This window comes from Artemia franciscana, chromosome 19, assembly GCF_032884065.1.
Source record: "Artemia franciscana chromosome 19, ASM3288406v1, whole genome shotgun sequence".
In the NCBI taxonomy this organism is placed as follows: domain Eukaryota; kingdom Metazoa; phylum Arthropoda; class Branchiopoda; order Anostraca; family Artemiidae; genus Artemia; species Artemia franciscana.
The window spans coordinates 30946309-30972972 of NC_088881.1; the positions used below are offsets into that span (position 1 = coordinate 30946309).

General features: G+C 32.0%; 1 protein-coding gene across 7 annotated transcripts in view; it reads right to left on the reverse strand.

The window, feature by feature from the left end:
• LOC136039551 (phosphatidylinositol-binding clathrin assembly protein LAP-like) overlaps positions 1 to 26664 on the reverse strand; it is a 119371-nt gene that overhangs the window by 13885 nt on the left and 78822 nt on the right. For 4 of the 7 annotated variants that reach the window (XM_065723383.1, XM_065723381.1, XM_065723384.1 and 1 more), the window contains 4 exons: positions 26141 to 26348; positions 10923 to 11111; positions 6907 to 7075; positions 3635 to 3755 (listed from right to left, as the gene is read on the reverse strand). In XM_065723383.1, coding sequence (XP_065579455.1) covers positions 3635 to 3755; positions 6907 to 7075; positions 10923 to 11111; positions 26141 to 26348 — 687 coding nt within the window. Of the gene's footprint in view, positions 1 to 3634; positions 3756 to 6906; positions 7076 to 10922; positions 11112 to 19683; positions 19774 to 26140; positions 26349 to 26664 lie in introns of all 7 variants that reach the window. The other 3 variants (XM_065723386.1, XM_065723385.1, XM_065723387.1) reach the window with 2 other exon arrangements.

Consider the following 26664-nt stretch of genomic DNA (forward strand, 5'->3'; position numbering starts at 1 on the left):
AATTATGCCTATTTCCTAGACTTGTTCCAACCTTGCGTGTCACATCTGTTACAAATGACATTTTTATTCTTTTTTTTTATGGAAATTGAAATTTATAATTTTTGCTATTACATCGGTAATCCAGAGCGTATACAAGTTTTTTGTATGGGGGGGGGGGTATTTTTCCCCGCAGGTTTTATTAAAAAAGTGCATCGAAAAATTGTTTATATACCTTTTTTTTACATCTTATTTACGAATGGGACAAAATTTCAGGAGCCGGTAGAATTCAAACTTGGTGCCCCCTCCCCTCTATATACGGCCTTGTCAAGAATATTGATATATCATAAGTTATACTAAATATGGCAATAGTTATTATAGTTATGGAATTGTGTGAGTTATTATGACATCTTTTGAGGTAATATCAGTAATGATAGTTATAATCTGTTAGTTATAACACTGTAGCATAATTGAAATCAGGTATATTGTACTAGTAAATAGTAAGTTAACATTGTAAATATTAGTAAATATTTTTTAGTAAATATTGTAAATATTTACTACATTAGTAAACATTGGCTTCGTGTTTCATCTTATAGGTCCCTGTTTTAGATCACAGATAAGCAAGAGTTAGTCCAGGCTGTGCATTACAGGCTCTTTAGATGTAAAACATAGTTGTCCTAAAAAATGCATGCGCTAAAACATATGCTGCCCTAACATTGGGTATATATTGCTCTAGGACCATTGGGTATATTGCTCTAGGATATATGTCCATTCCCATAAGAAAAGCTGTGGTCAGCTTTTCCAACTTTTTTTTTTGCAATAATGTAAACATTTCAAAAAAAAATCACATAGCGGGACTGTTTGACATCTGATCTATTTAATGAATGACGTTTTTAACAAAAATGTTTCGGGTGTTTACTTTCGTAAATAACCAAATAAATATCAACGCAACCAAATATGAATAATGGTTCTAATAGTATTTTAGCACTATCCACGAGTTCATGATATCGATATCAAATATCGAATATCGAGTTCATGATATCGATATCATGATCAATAGGATATCAAATATCGAGTTCATGATATCGATATCATGATCAATAGGATATCGGAACATATTCCGAGACCAGAGTCGTTTAATTAATGACATCTAAGGGCTGAACATTTTTTACGGTAAAATTCTAAATAATGGGCTTTTTGCCATTTATCGCATTTATTTATCTTATTTATCTATTATCTATTTTATCTGTTTATCCTACTTATCTATTTTATCATCTTGGTCTATTATTTAGCTATTTTCTATTTTGCTTATTTATATTTGAAAGAGGTTTGATGAGAGGAATGAATCTTTTAGATTCAAACCAGAGCATGAATTATGCCTGAAATGGTATTTTGAAATATCTGTCTCAATCCCTTCTTCTTACAAAGAGTACTCACCTTTGATGAGTACACAAACTTTGTGTCATAAAGTTAAGAGTTTGAAAAATAGATCCTAAGGAAAATAAATTCCAAGAATAAATGTTTTGAGCAACAAGTCTTTAATATTACGCGGGGCTGTATTCAAGAATTTTGGTCGGGGGAAGGAAGTTACTTTTTTCCGGATTGGGATTGGTTTACAAAAACACTTTGAAAAATGAATCAAAAATATTTTTTGTGCATTTTTTGTCGTTTTTATGAGTTGGGCCAACATTTTAGAGAAGAGAGGGTTCAAACCCCTAACCCTTCCTCTGAATACGGCCTTGGATCTATGGCCTCTTCTGAATTGAGTAGTATGATAATAATTCATATTTTTACTTCATTAAATTCTGAAAATTTATGTCTATTGGATTTCCAGAGTTGCTTCCTGTTTGACAGTATATAAATTTAGCTCAATAAAGAATATATTCCAATTAAGAATTTTAAAGAAAGTAAAGTCTAAAACGAATTAATTTCATATTTCAACTTTATCTCTAAGAGTCATCTTCAGTAATATAAATGGGTAAAGTAAATATACAATTAACTCCTACTACTACAAACAACTCACTGCAGAACCATCCCGCTAAGGCTAACTTCCGCTAAGGCTGTGTTAGCCGTAGCGGCTGTGTTATTTTTGGATTACTATCTGCATTACAATTTTTTTAAATGAAATTTGTTTGAAATCTACTAATTAACATGTAAAAGCTTATGTCGCATATATGCGTGGATTTTTTTTTCTTGGACCAACAGCAACCCAGTGTCTATTCGATGGTATTTTTTTTTTTCTTGGACCAACTGCAACCCAGTGTCTATTCGATGGTATTTTTTTTTTCTTGGACCAACTGCAACCCAGTGTCTATTCGATGGTATTTTTTTTTTCTTGGACCAACTGCAACCCAGTGTCTATTCGATGGTATTTTTTTTTTCTTGGACCAACTGCAACCCAGTGTCTATTCGATGGTATTTTTTTTTCTTGGACCAACTGCAACCCAGTGTCTATTCGATGGTATTTTTTTTTTCTTGGACCAACTGCAACCCAGTGTCTATTCGATGGTATTTTTTTTTTCTTGGACCAACTGCAACCCAGTGTCTATTCGATGGTATTTTTTTTTCTTGGACCAACTGCAACCCAGTGTCTATTCGATGGTATTTTTTTTTTCTTGGACCAACTGCAACCCAGTGTCTATTCGATGGTATTTTTTTTTTCTTGGACCAACTGCAACCCAGTGTCTATTCGATGGTATTTTTTTTTTCTTGGACCAACTGCAACCCAGTGTCTATTCGATGGTATTTTTTTTTTCTTGGACCAACTGCAACCCAGTGTCTATTCGATGGTATTTTTTTTTCTTGGACCAACTGCAACCCAGTGTCTATTCGATGGTATTTTTTTTTTCTTGGACCAACTGCAACCCAGTGTCTATTCGATGGTATTTTTTTTTTCTTCGACCAACTGCAACCCAGTGTCTATTCGATGGTATTTTTTTTTTTCTTGGACCAACTGCAACCCAGTGTCTATTCGATGGTATTTCAAATTGAGAAACGATAAGTTTAAAAGTCAAAACTTCCATATTTCTTCGAAAGGATTTATTTCTGTGATTTTTTAAAGACTATAATTTTTTATGTAAATTTTACTGCAGATTCTATTATTTAATACAATATTTTTTTTTAAATAATATTATACCTTAGAGTCGAGGTTCTATGCTAGCTTAGATTTTTTGAACGGGAATAAACATCCTTTTTGGGGACAATATTGGTTTAACACAATCAGTGGGACAACGTCACAAAAACCAGTTTACTACAACTTTAAAACCAGTTTAAACCTGTTTAAAAGACCAGTTTACTGATCTGCTGTCAACAGGGGCGTATGCACGATTTTGTTCAAAGGAGGTTTTTTTGGCGGGAAGGGGGTTAAACCAGGTAACTTCCCCCCTACCTCTGGATACGGCCTTGACGGTCAAATATGTTTGTGCATTTGTTTTTTTTTTTATTTATTTGGCTTTCTCTTTTTCGTCTCAATTCCTGAAACTTATTCTGTGATTTGTGTTGCATTTGTATTGTTTAAATTTGTGGTGTTCTTATTTTACAAGTGATATGCATTACGCTTAAGGTTATTTGTACTTATAAATGAATAAGTATAAACAATATCTTTTGAAGGTATCTTACACTTAAAATAGGCAATTTTACATAAACAAATAGAGCATACCATTGGCTGCCTGTACATTCCATGCTGTTGTGGCCAACCTCCTTGTGAGATATTACCACCCATGCCTCCCATAGGTAGCGAGGCCTGCACTTGTCTAGCAGCAGGAATAACTCCACCCATTCTAAAATACAAAATAACGTTTAGCTATAAATACACATAGGATTAATTAAATAAGAAATAGTAAAAATATGCATCAAGACATAGAAAAAAACACAGAAAGATAGAAAGAGAGAGAGGGAAGAAGGAAAAGAAGTTGAAAAATATATAGGGAGGGGGAGAGAAAAAGTGAAGCGGAGAGAAGAGAGGAGAGAAACAGAGATAATATCGTATCAAAGTCTTAAGATTTTGAGTGGTTTCAAATTACACTACTGCACCTGAACTCATTGATAAATTCAAAAAAAAAAAATGATAATAATAATTTCAAATAGATACAATAACGACAAAAAAAAAAAAAAAAAAAAAAAAAAAAAAAACAGATGAACAAAGTCAATGAGGCTAAATTTCAGCCATGAATTTAGAATAGAAAAAAAAGGCAGATGTGTCCACAGGTACCATCACTCATCAAAATTCAAAAGCAAGAAAGAAAATAGAGAAATACGTTCAATAAACTATAACTATGCTCCCCCCTTTATTTTTACAAAATAATGAGGTAGCTATTTACTGGTATCTAAAAAAACTTAGAGGCTGATAAACAGGCTCGGAAGTAAAAAAGATAATAAAAACAGTCTATTTAACTGTAAAAAAAAGAAAAATAGGAAATCCTTTTTTCAGTATTTTGGAAACATTTATTAACTCCAACATATATTCTATTATTAAATTCTGGCATTCAATGAATCAATCAAAATAGAGAAATACATCCTAAAAAAGTACGAACATTCCTTTTTTTTTTTGACAATAATAAGAGCCATTTTTTAATATCCTAAAAATACAATCAGTATTCCTCCCCCTTTTTCTTTGACAATAATGAGAACCAATTTTAAACATCGCCAAAAAATTAATATCCCAAAAATTAATAGCCGAAAGGCTCAGAAGAAAGACAAAAAAAAAGAAATGCTTCAAAACAGAAAGAGAGACAAATTTTCTTGACATTTTTACTTCACACAAAATTCTTCCAAAAATATTTCCACTCTTTTAACAGTTTCTTCACATCGCCTATAAACACTAAAGTCCTAGCATGTAATGAATCAAAAAGTAAAGAGAAAAAAAAATGAAAATGAAGAAATGCATCCGAAAAATGTAACCAATATTTTTTTCTTTCCTCTTACACCTTCATTTTTTTCTCGCAATAATTAGACCATTAATTTTTAAAATCCCAAAGAACTAGTAGATCAGTTAACAGACTCTGAGAAAATAAAAGACAATAGAAAAAATTCAATTTTTTTTATTTTTTAAGAAAACGGAGGAGAGAAAATACCTTATATTTTGTATAAGGCTAAAAAAAAAAAATCTTGTTTTTTTCTTTAATGCTTGAGACTGAGCTTCCTAAAGATTAAAATCAAATCAAAAAAAAAAAAAAAAAATCTCTTCAACAAAGACACACACACAAATCGGATATATTGGGATACACTTTTCTGATACGCCTTTCTGAATTAGATACCCCATTTTGATAGTTTATTGCTCCGATTTTCCCCATTCGGGGAGTTTTTTCTTTATAGATAGAGTTTTTATCTGCAGATCAAAATTTTGGAGAAAAGAATAGAGGGAAGGGTTATTGTTATTCCAGGAACAAATTCAATTTTGATTATCATTTTTTAAGTTTCATCTTCGTTTCATGCATATACTGATCAAGATTAAATTGGCCTTTTATGGTTTTTTTTTGTGTTGATGGTTACAAATCCCATTTGCCCTTTTGTGTAGCTGAAAGGGCAAATACCATTTGCCCTTTTGTGTAGCTGGCCACTTTCTTATCTTTCAAGCCGCATTATGGCCATTGTAAATAAAGTCTGCTAAAAACGAGAAAAAAATGAAGAAATTAAAGGAAAAACAATAACATAAGTTTACTTTTTATTCTTCGTTTTTCAGGCATTATGTATAGCCATTGAGGTCTTAGACCAGTGGTTCCAAGCCAATTTTGGGCCATGCACCACCTAGGAATTTCTAAAATCCTGATGCCCCCCCTCCACTTGTGATATCTAAATTTTTTATTCAAAATTTCACAAATTTTTTTATTAAAAAAAATCAAGAAATCATAAGATAAACAATGATGAGTTTATTTTTTATTCTTCGTTTTTTCAGTCATTAGTCATTGTCACTAGTCATAGTCATCAGTCATCAGCCATTTTTCAGTTAGTATGTATAGCCACTGAGGTCTTGGACCATTGGTTCCAAACCGATTTTCGGCCCTGCACCACATAGGAATATCTAAAATCGGATTTTTCAGCTTTGTCATTCAAAATTATAAATGAATGAATGAATTTTAAATGAAATAAATGAATGAATGTATTCATCTGAATGAGGCTTGAAAGGCCTTTAACTTGGTGAAAAAAAATAGATTTTTAAATCAAGGCTGTAAAGTGTAGTCAGCCAAAGGGTGCACGCCCTGCCCTTTGCCCACGAATATATTACTATACCCCACCGGTGGGAGTTGCATCCCATGTTGGGAACCACCCTACTTAAATTCAAAGCAAATGAATAAGTACGCTCATTATTTTTTTCAAAAACTGATCCAATGAACCTACACAGGGGAAAAGAGGTTAAAATTCAGTTTTTTTAATTTTGACCCAATTCCCCCTAGAAAAAATGTGTAAGAAAGCGGTAAGATAGTAAATAAATAAAAGAAACAGCTTAAAAAGTATTTCAATAAAATCGTCTATATGCAAAACAAATAGTCAAAATTAAAAGCAACAATAAGTCTTGCTTTTCCGGACATTTTAATCCATCCTTTCTAAAAAACAAAAAATAAATAAAAAGCGAAAGAGCATGAAGCCTTTTTTTCATTATAAAATTTGACTATACACGGAAGACGGATAGTTTAAAAAACACTTCAACCCAACCCCTCTACAAAAAAAAATTGAAAGTAGTAGAATTAGTACCCTTTTGTCTCTGATAGACTTCGATTCTATGAGGTAAGTCAACAACGTATTCAGGGGGAAGGGGTCCCCCCCATAAAAAAACAACAACAAATGTTTTTCCGACTCGTAAAACACAAACTTTTGATGCGTTTTTTTTAACTTTCTTGTAGGATATCCCCCAAAAAAATACCCTTCCCCAATCAGATCCTGAGTAGAAACGAAAAAAACAATTCCATCTTTTAAAAAAGTACAGAAACTTACGGTCTACTTTGTGGCGTCATTGCCTTGTTTATATTCAAATTTTCGGCTAAAGACGCCAGACTAGAATCCAAATCTCCGGTTATAACCTTTTGCTGATTTGAAGATTTAGGTGCGGAAGCAAAGCCAGAGACTGTTTGTGCTTGTATAACGTCCCCAAATATTTCGTAGCCTAGAAAAGATATAAAAAACAGTTCATCACAAATATCAACGTTATGCAAACAATTAGGACTTCAAATACTCTTCTAATACAGGGGATAGAGCCGTTCCAAGGGGTGAGGGTTTAGCTGGGGTAACTACCCCGAGCAACGCGGCTTGGGAACTACCAATTCCGATTCAATCTTTCACTTCGATTCAGCCTTTTCTGTTTATACTTGATTCGGGAGGGGGTCGCTGTAATTAATTTTACTGCGGGTACCACCAACTCTAAGAACGAGTCTGCCAACAGGGTTGACATTGATTAATTCTCGACATTGCAGTGATCTAAAAATAATTTCTTCTTTCTCTTTGTCTCTGTCAAAAAACCTATCTCTCCTTTTAGCATGAAAATGAAAGGGAAACTAAAATAATGGCTAAGAGTTAAAACCCTGATTTTTTTTTTTTTTTTTTTTTTTTTTACATATACTAACTTAGGCCCACTTGTAATGGCTTCACGTTTGGGAATTTTTATCAACAGATTTAAAGAGACAATAAGAAAGAAGAAGAATAAACAGTTAACACATACTAGAAAATCAAGAAGCAGCACCCTTGAGCGTAGCCTATAAAAGGGTCATTTTACCTCAATTTAAGATCCATTCCATCCTTCTTTATATTTTCATTCCGCCACTTCGCATGGAAGGAATTGTCCTAGAAACTTGGAAAAGCCACATTCGATTGGAAATTTAAAGTTCTTGTATCCCCTTTTAGGTGTCAAAAGCAACTTGAGGGCAGCCAGCCCAAATCCCGTTCCCTTTTTGCTATCTGCATCTCCTCCCTTGGCCATTCAAAACATCCAATCGAAATTGTAAAATATCCGTTTTGTTTAGAACACTCGAAAGGTCCAATAGATATGTCTCCGAGGACGAAATAACACCCATAGCCCATTGGGGAAGAGCCGTAAATTATGCGACTATCTATTGTTTATAGATAGGTTTCACGGTGGAAAAGAGAGACATGTTTGGTCTTGGTAATGCAATTGGTTATCTAACGGATAAGGTTTTTAGGAGTCACAGAAGTGGTCCAAAAATTATTTCGCCCTGATTACTTTGAAACTGGTAGCCGTAGTCTACGTCCTTGGGCAAAGAGGAGTCAAACACCAAGAAAATATTTGGAGGCACGTCCGTCTCCCCCTGTACAAAAACTGGAATCAAAAATGACAAAAAAAAATTATCCTGAGGATTTCAAAACTTATATCCTTATACTTATACTACTTAAATTATATAACTTATACTTTAACCTATATAAGTAAATGCCTTAACTTATATTATATAGGGACTTAAAACTTAAGTCTCTGCGCTGGAAGGAGTCATAATACAAAAAAATCAAGTTGGGGGACGGGAGAGCCTTGCAAAAACTGATCATAAACTATTTTTCGATCAGCTTGAAATTCATACCTGAGTTTCCTTGAGGCAAAGGGACATTAATTCACAAAAAAAGAAAAGGGGGCATTGGAAACTGGGCCTGGAAAAAGGCTAACAAATATTTTTTCTGAACAGATTAAAGTTTAAAACTGAAAGTCCCTGGGCCAAGTGGACCCTGATATAGAAGAACATTTTAAATCCAGGACACCGACAACAAAAAATTAGTAAAACAAAGGGTAGAAAATACTGTCTTTACGATTTACTAAAACTTGCAAGATCGTTGTCTGGCTAAGAGGACTAAATGGGAAAGCTTGGGTACCCGTAAGGGGAGGAAGCAGGGGGCACCAGCCCCCCTAGCTGATTGACGCTGCCTTATATTTTTATATTTTTGTTTTTTGATTTCTATTACGCAGCATTGGACCAGATAAGCCCTCCCCCGAAAATTCAGCTTATGGGCACCAATGGGGGGAGGAGTTAGATGACATGTAAATGGGCCTAAAACCTTGGCATCCTACATCAGTTTAAAACTTACAGCTGTCATTCCTGAGGAAATGGAAGGCCAATTGGGGCACAAAAAGGGCCAATCGGGGCAAAAAATGGGCCAAAAAACTAATTTTTTTTTATCTCTAAACGCAAATATGGTAAAAAGAATGCAATCAGAAAAAATAATAATAAATAGGTTGTATCAATCTGTGACGTCAAAAAATAGGAGTAAAACTTTTCTGCGTCCCTTTTCCAGATCTCTATCCCCCAACATACCGGATGATATATCGTGTATATACATCGCAATAGTATATCATGCATGTGTACGACTTGTTTTTGTAATTCGCATCAGATTAACTCTACTCAAATGAAGGCAATAAAGTTTTCCACCCGCACAAAAACATCATAAGGTAAAGCTGCAACAATTTGCTGCAGCATGGGGAGGGGGTGTTTCTTAAGCCCTGGACATACCAAACTATTGGTACGATGATTCCCTCCACAATAAAGCGCTTATAAATCTGAACCTAACACGCTCTATCCTTGTAAGCGTGAAAGACTGCCTACATTTAACATAGCTCTTTTATTCTCATGCGAATTGCCAAATTTTTGGCAGCAAATTCACTGCTTAGTCTTCTATTGCCAGTCGGAACAGGCAATATTCAATCTTGAAATCAAACTTGATTGGGAGATAAAGTTATTCTTTGGTTTAAAGTTCGGTTGCACGATTCTAGAACTTCCATGCCTCTTCATACTAATGCTGAAAGTGCGGGATCTCTAGAAAACCCTGGCACGAATATGACGGTAGAGGAGATAGTCCGTTGATGTTTGTGGCATCAAGCCATGGCTAATCGTAGAAAAATCCAAGACAGATATGACTACTGCAGTGGCTGACTGTTCATCCATTAAATGTATAAAAACTCCATTTTTTTTTACTACTAACTATGAGCGCATTATCAACGCAACCAATTTTCTGCACAAATATCATCACGTAATATCAGCAGAAATGGTAGTTAACACGACAGGGAGTGTGAGCAGCTGACGTGGCAGAGCTGGCCGACTTGACAGTTGAGAGTGGAGCCTGTGAGAATGCTCTTGCTTTTCCACTAAAAAACTGGGCATACAGACACACTTGTTCAAGCACGAGGCCACAATAGAAGGTGCATCATTTGGATATGATAGAGATACGAAATCAATGTTAATAATAAGTGATGGAGGCTCATCGTATTGCACTGAGCCACTGATTATTTCATAAAAGTCTGATATGAATGGTGTATCAGGGTGCAACCCTCTTTGATTTTCAAAATGTCCATTTGTAGACCATTCTTGTCATAAATGAAGATCATTTTTGCACGTTTCAATCGAATGCATAATTGTGTTTGTTCCAAAAAAAAACTTTCCAGCAATTTGAACGATTTCGCAATGTCCAACATAAGAGTAGAGCCAATCATTGCCGACGGAACTTGCAGGTGCTATACAGATTTTTTAAATTTTACACTTATAATTTTCATATTTTGATTTACTATTTTAAAAAGGCATTTTTTACAAAACATTTTTATTTGGTTGTATTTCTTAGAAAGATAAAAGCAATCGCTGCTTAAATAATTTTTTTAAGTTTGTTGAAGCGATATTTTGAATTACCGAGCCGTTCAAAGAAAATTTAAATTTTGTTTCAAACCGAATTTAGATGTTCCGTATTAAAATTTTGGTTAAATTTCAAAAACTTCAAACCGAAGAAAATTTTAAATTACCGATCGACTATTTGGACAGCTTTGCCTATATGTACTCTTTATATTTAAAATAACAACAACCCCACAGAGGGAACGAACAAAACTTCAGCTCCTTCAGGGGTCTTTTTGGCAATCTAATCCTTTGATTTGAACAGATATTGACCCTCTAGGGGGTCTATGCCCATAAAACTATCCCCTGGATTTGTCCCAACTTTTAATGTAATAAGAAATGAAGAAAATTATACAGTACCTGAGCCAACTCTAGCAGGAGAAGCTTGAAGATTCTCAGCCCCTGAGCCAGTGCTTAGCCTTGCTGGAGAGTTATTAATGCTGCCCGAGCCTTCTTTCGACTGGGGCTTGATAGTTAATCCCAAATCCCCTAGCAAATCGTCAAAAGGACCTGGCTTCACTGGCTCAGACTGAGATGGTCCAGATGCAGCTTGCATAAAAAAAAAGTATTATTGCTAGATGTCTGATTATCATCGCTTTGCTTGATTAAACTGCAATTAATTACAATAACCTTCAGTAGATCCCCTCTTTCGCATTTGGGGAAGGGGGGGGGGGTTATAACAGATGTTTCCAGGGAAGAGGTCCAAAATTCTATAAAATTGAATCTTCGTCTCAACCAAATCTTCGCTTTGATTGACCAAACTGCAATTAATTACAACCTTCAGTAGATCTCTCTCTTTCACACTGAGGGGGGAGGGGGGAGGGGGGGGGGGGGGGGGTTATAAGACAATGTTTCCCAGGGAAGAGATCCAAAATACCATAAAATTAAATCTTCAGCTCAATCAAATCTTCGCTTTGATTGATCAAACTGCAATTAATATCAACCTTCAGTAGATTTCCCTCTTTCGCATGGTTACTTCCGTAAGTTTGTCAAGGTAATTTATGATGGTTACGAATTAAAAAACGAAAAGGGTTAACTAAGTAATTGTGCATGATGTACATGGACATAGTTGCAAACAGCGAAAACTGGAGGGGGAGGGCATCAGACGAAATTTCCCAGGGAAGGGGTCCAATATAATATAAAATTCGATAAACATAATTTGAGGGCAGACGGGACTAGTTATGGTCAGTATTATCGACTCATGCAAACACAAGATGATATACATTCAGAAATTTTAAATGTTAGACATTTCGATATGCATTTTATATATTAGATTGAATGCAGTATCCTTCTATATGCTTTCATAGTAAATTGTTTTAGATTTATCAGATACCGCATTGCCCATGATTCATTGACTAACATCATTATGTTCATAATTGACCATAATTCCGCACTTTACTGCAATTGATTGCATACGGGGGTGGAGGAGGGTTCATGCGAAAGAAAAGAGCCAGACCAATTATATACAAATATTTATGAAAAAATTGACATTTACGATGGTCCTAAGAGTGGCCCACTTGCGCACAAGTCTGTATTCCATCACATTTTTTAGAGCAAATCTAAAAAAAAAACATTAAAACCAAGGAGATTAATGGTAAAATATAAGCAGTAGGGCATAAAAAGTAACGGAAGTATTTTAAAAAGTATTTTAATTATGAGTATAAAATCAAATGTAGTAGTTCCCATACCATCAGCAATTTCACATAAGCTAATTGTTGTTCATAGAAAATCACTATAGGCACGTCTGTATAGCTGAACATAAAGCATCAGGGTTGCCACGACAGTCAGTTCCTAAAGTACTAAGATCGCCCATATTTGCAAGCTACACAGCAATTCTCGGTGCATAGTAAAAAAAATGACTATAATAGGGCTAAAATAGCACTTTCGTGCTATTCTAGCACTATTTGAGCAACACCCAGCACGTGCTACCGTACTACACATAATAAAAGTACTAAAATAGCACTTTCGTGCTACAGGCGGCAACCCTGGAAAGCATATGTGGTTAGTTGTTGACTAGAAACGAATTAAGCTCGACCTATAATTAGATATTTCTCAAGATCGTTCAGTAAATTCCATGTATATTTACATTAAAATATGCCAACGGTTAAAAATCTTAAGCTTTTGACGCTAAAATTTTGGCTTAAGCATTAGTTCCCTTCCCTAGAAAAACCTCGTGATGCCTCCCTAAAATTTGGAATACACATGGACATGCGTTCAAGAAGTATGCCATAAAAAAACCTCAACCATCATTTCCTTTCATCTCGCATGAATTATTATTGCCCTTCCAATTAATTTTACATTTATTTCTTTTTTTTGCCGTTTTTATATTAAAAAACTTTTTCCCCAACTAAAATTGTTAATTATAATTCATTTGAAACATCAATTATTATTGCCATTCCAATTAACTTTACATTTATTTCCTTTGTTCCCATTTTTATATTAAACAAACTTTTTCCCCAACTAAAATTGTTAGTTATAATTCATCTGACATTAATTATTATTGCCATTCCAATTAACTTTACATTTATTTCCTTTTTTGCCATTTTTATATTAAAAAAGCTTTGCCCCAATTAAAATTCTTAGTTACAATTCATCTAAAAAAAAAATTATTATTGCCGTTCCAATTAACTTTACATTTATTTCCTTTTTTGCCGTTTTTATATTAAAAAACCTTTTCCCCAATTAAAATTCTTAGTTACAATTCATCTAAAAAAAAAAAATTATTATTGCCGTTCCAATTAACTTTACTTTTATTTCCTTTGTTGCCATTTTTATACTAAACAAACTTTTTCCCTAACTAAAATTGTTAGTTATAATTCATCTGACATTAATTATTATTGCCATTCCAACTAACTTTACATTTATTTCCTTTTTTGCCATTTTTATATTAAAAAACCTTTTCCCCAATTAAAATTCTTAGTTACAATTCATCTAAAAAAAAATTATTATTGCCGTTCCAATAAACTTTACATTTATTTCCTTTGTTGCCATTTTTATATTAAACAAACTTTTTCCCTAACTAAAATTGTTAGTTATAATTCATCTGACATTAATTATTATTGCCATTCCAATTAACTTTACATTTATTTCCTTTTTTGCCATTTTTATATTAAAAAACCTTTTCCCCAATTAAAATTCTTAGTTACAATTCATCTAAAAAAAAATTATTATTGCCGTTCCAATTAACTTTACATTTATTTCCTTTTTTGCCATTTTTATATTAAAAAACCTTTTCCCCAACTAAAATTCTTAGTTACAATTCATCTAAAAAAAAATTATTATTGCCGTTCCAATTAACTTTACATTTATTTCCTTTGTTGCCATTTTTATATTAAACAAACTTTTTCCCTAACTAAAATTGTTAGTTATAATTCATCTGACATTAATTATTATCGCCATTCCAATTAACTTTACATTTATTTCCTTTTTTGCCATTTTTATATTAAAAAACCTTTTCCCCAATTCAAAATTCTTAGTTACAATTCATCTAAAAAAAAAATTATTATTGCCGTTCCAATTAACTTTACATTTATTTCCTTTGTTGCCATTTTTATATTAAACAAACTTTTTCCCTAACTAAAATTGTTTGTTATAATTCATCTGACATTAATTATTATTGCCATTCCGATTAACTTTACATTTATTTCCTTTTTTGCCATTTTTGTATTAAAAACCTTTTCCCCAATTAAAATTCTTAGTTAGAATTCATCTAAAAAAAAATTACAATTGCCGTTCCAATTAACTTTACATTTATTTCCTTTGTTGCCATTTTTATATTAAACAAACTTTTTCCCTAACTAAAATTGTTAGTTATAAATCATCTGACATTAATTATTATTGCCATTCCAATTAACTTTACATTTATTTCCTTTTTTGCCATTTTTATATTAAAAAACCTTTTCCCCAATTCAAATTCTTAGTTACAATTAATCTAAAAAAAAATATTATTGCCGTTCCAATTAACTTTACATTTATTTCCTTTGTTGCCATTTTTATATTAAACAAACTTTTTCCCTAACTAAAATTGTTAGTTATAATTCATCTGACATTAATTATTATTGCCATTCCAATTAACTTTACATTTATTTCCTTTTTTGCCATTTTTATATTAAAAAACCTTTTCCCCAATTAAAATTCTTAGTTACAATTCATCTAAAAAAAAAATTATTATTGCCGTTCCAATTAACTTTACATTTATTTCCTTTGTTGCCATTTTTATATTAAACAAACTTTTTCCCTAACTAAAATTGTTAGTTATAATTCATCTGACATTAATTATTATCGCCATTCCAATTAACTTTACATTTATTTCCTTTTTTGCCATTTTTATATTAAAAAACCTTTTCCCCAATTCAAAATTCTTAGTTACAATTCATCTAAAAAAAAAATTATTATTGCCGTTCCAATTAACTTTACATTTATTTCCTTTGTTGCCATTTTTATATTAAACAAACTTTTTCCCTAACTAAAATTGTTTGTTATAATTCATCTGACATTAATTATTATTGCCATTCCGATTAACTTTACATTTATTTCCTTTTTTGCCATTTTTGTATTAAAAAACCTTTTCCCCAATTAAAATTCTTAGTTAGAATTCATCTAAAAAAAAATTACAATTGCCGTTCCAATTAACTTTACATTTATTTCCTTTGTTGCCATTTTTATATTAAACAAACTTTTTCCCTAACTAAAATTGTTAGTTATAAATCATCTGACATTAATTATTATTGCCATTCCAATTAACTTTACATTTATTTCCTTTTTTGCCATTTTTATATTAAAAAACCTTTTCCCCAATTCAAATTCTTAGTTACAATTAATCTAAAAAAAAATATTATTGCCGTTCCAATTAACTTTACATTTATTTCCTTTGTTGCCATTTTTATATTAAACAAACTTTTTCCCTAACTAAAATTGTTAGTTATAATTCATCTGACATTAATTATTATTGCCATTCCAATTAACTTTACATTTATTTCCTTTTTTGCCATTTTTATATTAAAAAACCTTTTCCCCAATTAAAATTCTTAGTTACAATTCATCTAAAACAAAAAATTATTATTGCCGTTCCAATTAACTTTACATTTATTTCCTTTGTTGCCATTTTTATATTAAACAAACTTTTTCCCTAACTAAAATTGTTAGTTATAATTCATCTGACATTAATTATTATCGCCATTCCAATTAACTTTACATTTATTTCCTTTTTTGCCATTTTTATATTAAAAAACCTTTTCCCCAATTCAAAATTCTTAGTTACAATTCATCTAAAAAAAAAATTATTATTGCCGTTCCAATTAACTTTACATTTATTTCCTTTGTTGCCATTTTTATATTAAACAAACTTTTTCCCTAACTAAAATTGTTTGTTATAATTCATCTGACATTAATTATTATTGCCATTCCGATTAACTTTACATTTATTTCCTTTTTTGCCATTTTTGTATTAAAAAACCTTTTCCCCAATTAAAATTCTTAGTTAGAATTCATCTAAAAAAAAATTACAATTGCCGTTCCAATTAACTTTACATTTATTTCCTTTGTTGCCATTTTTATATTAAACAAACTTTTTCCCTAACTAAAATTGTTAGTTATAAATCATCTGACATTAATTATTATTGCCATTCCAATTAACTTTACATTTATTTCCTTTTTTGCCATTTTTATATTAAAAAACCTTTTCCCCAATTCAAATTCTTAGTTACAATTAATCTAAAAAAAAATATTATTGCCGTTCCAATTAACTTTACATTTATTTCCTTTGTTGCCATTTTTATATTAAACAAACTTTTTCCCTAACTAAAATTGTTAGTTATAATTCATCTGACATTAATTATTATTGCCATTCCAATTAACTTTACATTTATTTCCTTTTTTGCCATTTTTATATTAAAAATCCTTTTCCCCAATTAAAATTCTTAGTTACAATTCATCTAAAAAAAAAAAATATTATTGCCGTTCCAAGTAACTTTACTTTTATTTCCTTTGTTGCCATTTTTATATTAAACAAACATTTTCCCTAACTAAAATTGTTAGTTATAATTCATCTGATATTAATTATTATTGCCATTCCAATTAACTTTACATTTATTTCCTTTTTTGCCATTTTTATATTAAAAAACCTTTTCCCCAATTAAAATTCTTAGTTACAATACATCTAAAAAAAAAAATATTATTGCCGTTCCAATTAACTTTACTTTTATTTCCTTTGTTGCCATTTTTATATTAAACAAACTTTTTCCCTAACTAAAATTGTTAGTTATAATTCATCTGACATTAATTATTATTGCCATTCCAATTAATTTTACATTTATTTCCTTTTTTGCCATTATTATATTAAAAAACCTTTTCCTCAATTAAAATTCTTAGTTACAATTCATCTAAAAAAAAAAATTATTATTGCCGTTCCAATTAACTTTACATTTATTTTCTTTGTTGCCATTTTTATATTAAACAAACTTTTTCCCCAACTAAAATTGTCAGTTATAATTCACCTGACATTAATTATTATTGCCATTCCAATTAACTTTACATTTATTTCCTTTTTTGCCATTTTTATATTAAAAAACCTTTTCCCCAATTAAAATTCTTAGTTACAATTCATCTAAAAAAAAAAAATTATTATTGCCGTTCCAATTAACTTTACATTTATTTCCTTTGTTGCCATTTTTATATTAAACAAACTTTTTCCCTAACTAAAATTGTTAGTTATAATTCATCTGACATTAATTATTATTGCCATTCCAATTAATTTTACATTTATTTCCTTTTTTGCCATTATTATATTAAAAAACCTTTTCCCCAATTAAAATTCTTAGTTACAATTCATCTAAAAAAAAAAATTATTATTGCCGTTCCAGTTAACTTTACATTTATTTCCTTTGTTGCCATTTTTATATTAAACAAACTTTTTCCCTAACTAAAATTGTTAGTTATAATTCATCTGACATTAATTATTATTGCCATTCCAATTAACTTTACATTTATTTCCTTTTTTGCCATTTTTATATTAAAAAACCTTTTCCCCAATTAAAATTCTTAGTTACAATTCATCTAAAAAAAAAAATTATTATTGCCGTTCCAATTAACTTTACATTTATTTCCTTTGTTGCTATTTTTATATTAAACAAAACTTTTTCCCTGACTAAAATTGTTAGCTATAGTTCATCTGACATTAATCATTATTGAGGTTCCAATTAATTTTACATTTATTTCCTTTGTTGCCGTTTTCGTATTAAAAAAAAAACTCTTCCCCAATTCAAATTGTTAGCTAAAATTCAATTATGACGTACTCAATCTTATCCCAGTTACTCATTGGCGCATCAACTCTCAAATTTAACGAAAAAATTCTAATACATACGTAGTTTTAAATAATTTGAAGGGACTCAAGCCCCCTCTCGACAAGTGACTGGCTAGGAAAGATGGTTGGAAGGTTAGCAGATTGTCAAAATTCGTCCTTTTCGGCAATCCATCTAGGGCCAAACGAAAAGCATTTCGCCCCCCAATGGAGGAGAAATAGTAGTGAGCAAGCATTTAAAGGAAATCGTGACTTCTTGGGGGGTGTAAAGAGGGAAGCTGAATACATTCGTTTGGAGAAGCGTGCAAAGCTGTGTTAGCCCCAGGCGGCTTGGTACTGCAGTTAGTTGTTAGGAGTAATAGTATTAGCAGTACAATATCTTTAGGGGGGATCGGTAGGTATTTCCAAAGGGTGATGCTCTGAAAGTTACGTGTGTTTAAGCAGAAAAGCCAGGATTTCTATGCTTTTTAATGTATTTTTCACAAAAATTTTATGGTGGGAGTAATTCGGACTTATTGGAAGGAGATATTTCCAAAACTTCACCTAAGCTGCCCGGGTAGACTAGTGACCAAGGACATGACCAGAATTTTCGTTCCGGGAGGGGAATACAAAAAAAATTACGAAACGTATCAAAATTTGTTTATATTCATTTTGTTACTTTTTTACTAGCCAGGCAATAAGTTCGGGGGAGTGGGTTCAAACTTGATACCCCACTAGATGCGGCATTGCCGGTGTCATTTGTAATTTTAACTTTTTGTCAGTGTCATTTGCAAATTCGGTCAAAACAGATCTTGTTGGCAATTAGATAAAAAGATAACAAGTTTTCTCAACCAAAAGTTAGAAGAAACATTAAAAATTAAAACGAACGGAAATTATTCCGTATATGAGAAAGGCTGCCCCTTCCCTAAGCCTCACTTTTCCGCTAAAATCTGAAATTTCTTTCAAAGTGCATCTGACTCAAATTCAATGACTCTTGTGTTTGAGCTGTCTTTCTTAAGGAGTTATGACAAGAAGCCAAGCTTTCGCGTAAAGAGCATGGGATGGGGGAGGGGCAGCCTCCATCGTATTCAGAATAATTTCTGTTCGTTTTAAGTTTTAATGCTGCTCTTTTATTGACTGTTTTTGAAATTACTGCCATGAAAATGTTGCTTATTGAAAAATACTATTGTAGTTGTCATAAAAAAACAGTCAGATTTAAAAATAGAATTTTAAAAACATTAAAAAATAAAGTTTCGCACAGAAGAATTTAAAACACTATTTTGATAAAAATTAAGCAATCTATACACATTTCAACATTTAATGATTGGCATCAAGGGCTATCACGGGAAAGGACATAATGCCGCCCCACTTAAAAAAAGAAGTTTTTTTAGTGGAAGACTGTTTTAGTGGAAATACAATTGACATTTTTCTAATTTATTATTTATTTTATTTAAGAATTAACGACGCTTCTTGACTACTAAGGTCCCTGCGTCGGCCCTGCAGTGCATTCCAGCAGCGTGATTCGATCTCTGGGTCCCGTATTACCAAGCTAAGGTCAAATCCACTGCGCCACCACAGGAAACATTCAAATTCACCGCTGGAATTTTAGAGGAACGTTTCCTCTAAAGAATGTCTACTTTTTCCTGTCATTTGGCGTCAATTTCAAAAGTAAACTGAGTCGGCACAATAAGACATTGGAATCCACTAATTAGAAAACAATAATGTGGTTTAAAAAAAGTATATTGGGGAGTTTCTAACAAAAATCGGCAGCAATTTTATATGGTCATTAATACCTTCTACCCAGTTTGGTTAGTATTTTCACGCAAATTTTCTGGAAACCCTTACCATTAGCTGGCTTTCCATTGGGCGTGCCAAAGACAGTATTAAACGTAGAGTCACTTACAAACTGAGAGCTTAAATTGTTTAAGCAATGACCTAAAATTAGCACCAACCGTCATTAGCATGCATACCCGAACATGGGAAGAAAAAAAAGGTAGCACAGGAAGAAATAAATAAATAAATAAATAAATATATATATATATATATATATATATATATATATATATATATATATATATATATATATATCTATATATATAAAAATAAGTTGTCTGTCTGTCTGTGGATGGATCAGGTGACGTCACCTGAAAAAACTGGATCAGGTGACGTCAAAACTGAAAAAACTAAAAAAAGGCAAAAACTACAAAAAAAACTAAAAACTAATAAAAAAAATAAAAAAGCTAAAAAACTAAAAAAACTAAAAAAAGGCAAAAACTACAAAAAAAAGTAAAAACTAATAAAAAGCTAAAAAACTAAAAAAACTAAAAAAAGGCAAAAACTACAAAAAAAACTAAAAACTAATAAAAAAAATAAAAAAGCTAAAAAACTAAAAAAACTAAAAAAACTAAAAAAAGGTAAAAAACTAAAAAAACTAAAAACTAAAAAAAACTAAAAAAAAAGGAAAAAACTGAAAAATAAGCTAAAATAAAGGTAAAAACCAATAAAAAACTAAAAAAAAAGCTGAAAAAACTAAAAAAAGGCAAAAACTACAAAAAAAAAACTAAAAACTAATAAAAAAAGTAAAAAAGCTAAAAAACTAAAAAAACTAAAAAAACTAAAAAAAGGTAAAAAACTAAAAAAAATAAAAAATAAAAAAAACTAAAAAAAAGGAAAAAACTGAAAAATAAGCTAAAATAAAGGTAAAAACCAATAAAAAACTAAAAAGAAAAAAAGGAAAAAACTAAAAAAAATTTTCATCTAAAAAACTAAAAAAAACTAAAAAAGGTAAAAACTAAAAGAACTAAAAAAGAAAAAAATAAATGACGAAACTCAAAGAGAAAGCGACCAGGACAAAAGGAATGTTCGATTAGCAATCAACAAAGCACCGGGACACAGGGAGTATAAATGACGACCAGGACATAAGTAAAAAAAAAAACTATCTATATATATAAAAATAAGTTGTCTGTGGATCTGTGGATCGTGGATCAGGTGACGTCACCTGAAAAAACTGGATCAGGTGACGTCAAAACTGAAAAAACTAAAAAAAGGCAAAAACTACAAAAAAAACTAAAAACTAATAAAAAAAATAAAAAAGCTAAAAAACTAAAAAAACTAAAAAAAGGCAAAAACTACAAAAAAAACTAAAAACTAATAAAAAAGCTAAAAAACTAAAAAAACTAAAAAAAAGGCAAAAACTACAAAAAAAACTAAAAACTAATAAAAAAAATAAAAAAACTAAAAAAAGGTAAAAAACTAAAAAAACTAAAAACTAAAAAAAACTAAAAAAAAGGAAAAAACTGAAAAATAAGCTAAAATAAAGGTAAAAACCAATAAAAAACTAAAAAAAAAACTGAAAAAACTAAAAAAAGGCAAAAACTACAAAAAAACTAAAAACTAATAAAAAAAGTAAAAAAGCTAAAAAACTAAAAAACTAAAAAAACTAAAAAAACTAAAAAAAGGTAAAAAACTAAAAAAAATAAAAAAAAACTAAAAAAAAAGGAAAAAACTGAAAAATAAGCTAACATAAAGGTAAAAACCAATAAAAAACTAAAAAGAAAAAAAGGAAAAAACTAAAAAAAATTTTCATCTAAAAAACTAAAAAAAACTAAAAAAGGTAAAAACTAAAAGAACTAAAAAAGAAAAAAATAAATGACGACACTCAAAGAGAAAGCGACCAGGACAAAAGGAATGTTCGATTAGCAATCAACAAAGCACCGGGACACAGGGAGTATAAATGACGACCAGGACATAAGTAAAAAAAAAAATTAACGGGACACAGGGAATATAAATGACGACCGGGACACAGGGACACAACTACAACGGGGACACCGGGGGAAACAGGGGGATATAAATGACGACCGGGACAAAAAAACTAAAAAGAAAAAAAAACTAAAAACTAATAAAAAAACTAAAAAATCTAAAAATCTAAATAAGCTAAAAAAGAAAAAAAAAGGAAAAAAATAAAGGAGAAAAACAAAACTAAAAAACGAATGTATATACAGACCAGGACACCGGGATACAAATGACGACCGGGACACAGGGAATATAAATGACGACCGGGACACAGGGACACAACTACAACGGGGACACCGGGGGAAACAGGGGGATGTAAATGACGACCGGGACACCGGGACAGGGAATGGTCGATTAGCAATCACCATCAACAAAGCTCAAGGGCAATCATTAGAATCATGAGGTATAGATCTGAATACAGATTGTTTTCCCATGGACCATTATATGTTGCATGTTCAAGAGTCGGTAAACCTGACAATCTATTTATATGCAAAGACAATGGGACAGCAAAGAATGTTGTATATTCGCAAGTTTTACGTAGTTAAAACCATATATATATATATATATATATATATATATATATATATATATATATATATATATATATATATATATATATATCTATCTATCTATATTCACAGGTGGGACATAGGGACACAACTACAATGGCGCGTAACTATTATGGCGCGTAACGACTTACGCGCGCGGGGGGGCTTGGGGGGGCGCGAAGCGCCCCCACCAACTAGGTGTTGGGGTGGCGCGAAGCGCCACCCCAACAGCTAGTATATATATAAATAAATATATATATACATATATATACATATATATATATGCCATAATTGTAAATTTTCAAAGAAGTAGAGGAAAAAGCTTCACTACTTTTTATTTTCCGTCCGATAATGGTAAAACAAAAACGGATTGATATGTATTTATCTTATATACCGATCCGTTTTTGTTTTATGGTTATCGGAGGGGAAATAAAAAAGTTGTGAGATTTTTTTTCTGCTCTTCTGGAAATTCACAACTATGAAGATACGCCCTCTTGATACCCGACTGACGATATATACAAAGAATGTCCAAAATCTTTTATTTGTCTAAAAAAAAAAAAAAAAAAAAAAAAAAAAAAAAAAAAAAAAAAAAAAAAAAAAAAAAAAAAAAAAAAAAAAACAAAAACATTGGTGTATGTCCAAAATATTTGCTAAATATCCTTATTTCTGAAATTTACAGGAGAATGTCGACGTTCACGATGCACTAATGGTGAACGTTGAGCATTTCCGATATTTCTATTTTCTTCTCCGTAATTCAGTCGCGGTACATTTTTCGATACTCTTTTAGGGAGCAATGATTAAAAACGTAAAACACACAGTACATTTTTAATGAGAAAAGAAAATAATAGTAATAAAAATTTCACATAGCGTAAATTTTAGATTTGAGTTGATTGCTGAATTCTCTACCATTATCCGATTGCAATATAGCTGGAGCACCCAATATTAAAAATATTGAAAGAATGTGAAATCTACTAACTTCTGTGATTCAAATCTTATTTTTTAAAACAACTTAAATTATTATGGCAATTTGAATTACAAAAAGTGCATTTGTTTTTACAAGTGCATTTGTTTGTAGAACAATTCCTTTTTCAATAACGGTGTCCAAGTGTCCAATGATGACAGTGTCCAATGTCAATGTAAATGATAGTTTCAAGCGTCCAATGATGACAGTGTCCAATGTCAATGTCAATGACAGTGTCAAGTGTCCAAAGCCATGCCCAATGCTTCTCAAATTAGCTGCAGCTGCTTCAACGAAACTTCTTGAAAATCAATCCCGCCCATAGAAAGTATTTTTTCATTACAAATTACTAATTAATTACTTGTGTAAATCTACTTGAGGGCACCATTTTTATTTGCATGTTTATAGAAGTAGGAGTTTTCTATTCCAACAACAACTGCTAGAACACTTAGGTTATTTTATTAGAGACAAGGATTGGTTTTTAAGGAATTGGGGATTTTTTCCTCTCTTTTGGACATTCAGTAGAGTATATCTGTGATTATTGGCATACACTAGTGAGGGTCTGAATGCAAAAGAATGAAATAAAATATGGATACTTGTGTGATATACACCCGACCTAATACCCTCATGTAAGTAGAACCTGTTTCTCTGACGCTCAATCCTAATGAAATTTATCTAAGTATGATAAAATATAACCCTTTAGGAGCAAATTTGGGCTGTAGTTGCATATTAGGGGGAGGGGTGGTAAAGTAAAGCGGGTCTGCATGCCTAATGTGTTCGGTACAATTATCCTGCATTTATGAAGTAAGAATTGTTTTTTAACTTCACAGTGTCCAAATACTTTACCCCCCCCCCCACTAATGTGCAAATATATAGCACAAAATCTATTCTGCCACTTCTCTTTGTCTTATATCATCCTAAACTGAAAGAAACTAACGAAAAAAACCGGTTCTACAATGTGTCAATGAATGAACAAATTGAGTGGCCGGGGGTATATGATACAAGTACGAAAATATTTGAGCTTTCAGTAACGTATTTGGTGTTTGATGCCATTCGCTGTTGAAATTCGACAATCATAACTTTTGAACATTAACAGTAACATATACGATTTCAACTGAGTTTTAGATAGTTTGGCATACACTACCCACATCAAATCCGTGCAGGCTTTGCCTGCACAAGAAGGGGAAGTACATCTCCAAACGCAGGAAGTGCATCTCCCTTGCACTTTCTTTAGGAGTTCTGATGCCTCTCTGGCTAATTTTGTGGATGAAGTCCTTATATATTAACAGAGAAGTGTCAAGAATTGAAGCAAATTTTGTAAGTCTAAGTATACCCGTATAATTATACATAATTTTTAAAACTACATATTAACAAAATTTTATAATAATAATTTTATGATATACAAACAATATTAAGTATAATACAAGAGGTACTCTGATTGCTCCTTAAATGTCCAACTAGGTGAGGAATACTAGGTAAACACATTTTGAATGTCTGCCAACATTGGTCAAAATTATAGATCTCGGTAACTAGTGTGTAATGTAGTTTGCCCGTTTTGCCTTTTTTGACCGGCATTTTTTGGACTGGTCTCTATTTTTACTTTTGTTGCCTGTTTGCCGGTTTTTCCCCTTTTTGCCTTTGTAGTCTGTCATCTTTTAGCCTGGTCTCTTTTTTTGCTGCCCTTTTGCCGGTTTTTGGCCGTTTTTTCTATGTTGTCCGTATTTTTTTGGCCTGATCTCTATTTTTGCCTTTTGTTGCCCGTTAGCCAAATTTGTTGGTTTTGCCTTTGTTGTCCGGTATTTTTTCGGCCTGGTCTCCATTTTTGTCTTTGTTGCCCACTTGCCAGTTTTTGCCGGTTTTTGCCCGTTTTACCTTTGTTGTTGGGCATTTTTCGTCATGGTCTCTATTTTTGTCTTTGTTGCCCATTTTGCCTTTGTTGTCCAGCATTTTGTGCCTTTGTCTCTAACTTTGCCTATTTCTAAACATTCCAAGCTGCTTCTATGAGTAAGCAAAAATTTGCTTCGACTATCCCTCTGGACTAGTAATAATTACTCGTCCTTTATATGTAATTGTTAATTCTTGATTCATCATCCAAAAACGAAATGAGAGGCAGCGAATTCAGTTTGCTGATGAGAACACCTTCGAAACTATTCATTTCTGATTATATTTATTTCTTTAAGATTGATTGTACTGCTTTTTGTTTCTTGTTTTTTTTTTTACTGGTTACTCCATCAGACCCGCATTTTTCCATTATACATTAATAGATTTTACTTATTATGTGTTTGACTATATCTTAATAAATATATACCTAAAATATTTACAATTGATTTAAGCAAGATGTGATAAATTATTTAATCGTTATTAAGCAGGTAAGAATCAAAAGGGGCATAAAAGAGGAGTTCAATAAGTAAGAAGGAGTTCATGAAGAAAACTGCACAATTTCATGGCCTATTTTCGTTTTTATAAAGAATGTTCCTCTAATAGAGATGAGAGAACAAACACATAATAGCCTAGGTATCTATTAACCTCTATTGGGTTAACAATGTTAAAAAGGTTAACACCACCCTAGCTCACTACTATGAAATGCATCAAAGAATCAGAAGCGTGGGGTGAACCGGAATCAGGAACATTCGGTGTTGTTCCGTCACCTAACAGTCAACCATTAAATTTGTTTAGCAATAAATAAATGACTGGGATGGTGCACTGGATTCAGGATCCTTTGTCTGAGAGGGTGAGGGTTCGAATCCTAGTGTACCCAATTATTTAGTTTGGGACTGGGGTCAGTGGCATGACTCTGTAAGCTAAGCCAGAATCGAACCAGCTCTAAATGGGAACCTGGAGAGATCTGGGGAAGGTAAAAAGGTAAGGTATGCGAAATCACAGGATGGTTGGCCCCAAACCCCCATTGCACTTCCTGGCTGAAGGGCCAAGAAACGGAAATCAGCACCGCCAGTAGAGACTGTAAATTCTAATGCCGTATTCTTTAATAAATAAAAGAACTTACCATTAGGCTGCACTACTGCAGTCTGTGCAGAAAAGAATTGCTGCTGCTGCGAAGTGACAGAGTTGGAAGAGCTCCAATTTATTCCTCCTGTCATAGGCATCGGTGGAATGGGAGGAGCTTGTTGTGGAAGAGTAGTTGCCTGAGTCGATCCAAACGGATTTGCTCCAAGTGATAACAGATCATCAAGGCTTTTTGTAGAATTTGACGCCTGAAAATAATAAAGTCGGACTCGATTCATTTTTAATTCATTCGTTTATTAGTGCAAAAAGATAGCAAAAATGCATTACAATTAAGCTAAAGTAGTTGATTTGGCTATTGTAGGAGGGTGGGAGGGCCTGTGTTTGAGTACTTTTGGCAACAATACGAAGTTGACACTACTATTACTGACAACACACTGCAGCACCAAGCCGTATGAGGCCAACACAAGTAAGCATGCTCCTCCTCATCTCAACCTGTTCAAAGTTTTCCCCTTTTACATCCTCCCAAGAAGTTGCCGTTCCCCTCGAATTTTTCCTAATGATATC